Genomic DNA, 1753 nt, shown 5'->3' on the forward strand with positions numbered 1-1753 from the left:
TGTTTGTGTTGTGTTTGTGTTGTTTGTGTTGTGTTTGTGTTGTTTGTGTCGTGTTTGTGTTGTTTGTGTCGTGTTTCTTCTGCGTTTGTGCTGCTTCGATGTCCTTGTTTCCTGAAACCGTCTGCTTCAGAGGGAGGAGCTGTGGGCGGGCTTTAAGGACTCCGCCGACGTGTACGTTTGGCGGATCAAAGACACGACCACGCCGGTTCTCCGCCTGTTCTTACCGGACTGCTCCGGATGCTCCTGCATGATCCCGGTGAAAAACCAGGTAAGCGTGCGGGTCCCCGCCCGTCCAGGAGAGGCCGCTCAGCCATCCAACACGACCCGCTTCTCCTGCAGGTTTGGATCGGCGCCGTGGGCCGCAGCTCAGCCAAAGGAAAGGTCTACATCGTGGACTCGGAGCGCCACCAAGTCCTGAAGGAGCTGCAGGCTCACAGCGACAGAGTGACGGCGCTCTGCTCCGCTGAGGACCGCTACGTCCTGAGCGGCGCCGGCAAGCATGACGGGAAGATCGCCATCTGGAAGGTGGAGTAGAGACGTTTGGGCTCGAGGAGCGAAGACGGCTGAAAACATGAAGCACGTCTGTGCGGACAGGAAGTAGATCATTGGAGGAGCGAAGGATCCGGAGGTTCTCTGGACGTTTCATTCCGGCTAAACAGATTCTAATTTGGGTCATAAGAACTTTGTCGTGAAAATTCTCCAATATTGTTATTTTACTCCTTTTTCTGAGCGACAATCTGATGGTTGTCTGTATAAACGCAGCGTCTGCTCGCTCATCAGTGTTACTCCGGTTATACCTGACCGTAAGAACAAAAGGTAAGCTGCAGGTTAACCTGAAGCTGTAGCCAACGGAACGCCCTCTGACCACGCCCCTACGCCCAGCGGTGGCGACCGCTCCATGACCCCGCCCCACGCAAAGATGTTTGGATCGTTTGTTTGGATCCTCCCCCATCCAAACAAATTTCCCCGCCGGCGTGGGAACGCTCCGCCTCGGTCGTCATGATGCGGCGAGCTGGTGAGACGTGAATGTGGAGCTCGCCTCTGAGCGCGCTCAGAACCCTCTTGATCTGCTCAGAGAGTTTCCAGTCAGCCAGTGGTTTCTCACTTTCTGGACTCCAAAACCGCCAAAGTTCTGTCCAGGAAGGAAAGTTCATCTCAACCTTTCCAATAGAATTGTATTTTTCTACTCAGATGAGTTTCACCTACATTTCTATCTAGATATTTTTTAGGAAATTAACTTATGAACGTTAGAAATCGTCATAATTTTCCTTCTTTCGGTTTTTATGAAGGATTTTTTCTGTTTTATTATTTTGAAGACTTCTGTCAAAACTTTCGCCTTAAACATGTTTTTACTCTGCATTGACTTTGGAAAGAAACAGGTTTAATGTTTGAAACCTGAATGAAATAAGTAATGTTGTTTTATTTAACTTTACATAAAGATGTAAACTGTAGTTTTTGTTCTTGTTAAATACATTTTTGGAGTCTTTGAGTTTGTTTTATTTTCTGTAAATGGATGAAACATCAAATTCATTCATTTAATTAAATCAAACTTTCTTTAGGTCTAAACTCATTTAACAGAACATCATTTATACAATAATATTGTTTACTTTTAAATGACAGAAAAAGACTTAACAAATTAAAGAGTTTGAATTCAAATACTTCCCTTTTTGTTTATGCACTTCCTGTTCTCCACCAGTGGGGGGTGCTGTTTGACTAAAGCAAGAACTTGGGATTAAAAATGTCAAAGACTAAC

The 1753-nt window shown here is 45.8% G+C and overlaps 1 protein-coding gene across 1 annotated transcript; it reads left to right on the plus strand.

The window, feature by feature from the left end:
• Nucleotides 1-130: 130 nt before the first annotated feature.
• On the plus strand, nucleotides 131-1489 carry LOC112139294 (DENN domain-containing protein 3; the record flags this gene model as incomplete). Its single annotated transcript, XM_024262040.1, is given in 2 exon segments — nucleotides 131-268; nucleotides 340-1489. Coding segments are annotated over 2 exon segments (333 nt in total), but the record flags the coding sequence as incomplete, so codon positions are not given.
• Between the last annotated feature and the right edge of the window lie 264 nt (nucleotides 1490-1753).

Source organism: Oryzias melastigma, unplaced genomic scaffold, assembly GCF_002922805.2.
Source record: "Oryzias melastigma strain HK-1 unplaced genomic scaffold, ASM292280v2 sc02005, whole genome shotgun sequence".
NCBI lineage: Eukaryota > Metazoa > Chordata > Actinopteri > Beloniformes > Adrianichthyidae > Oryzias > Oryzias melastigma.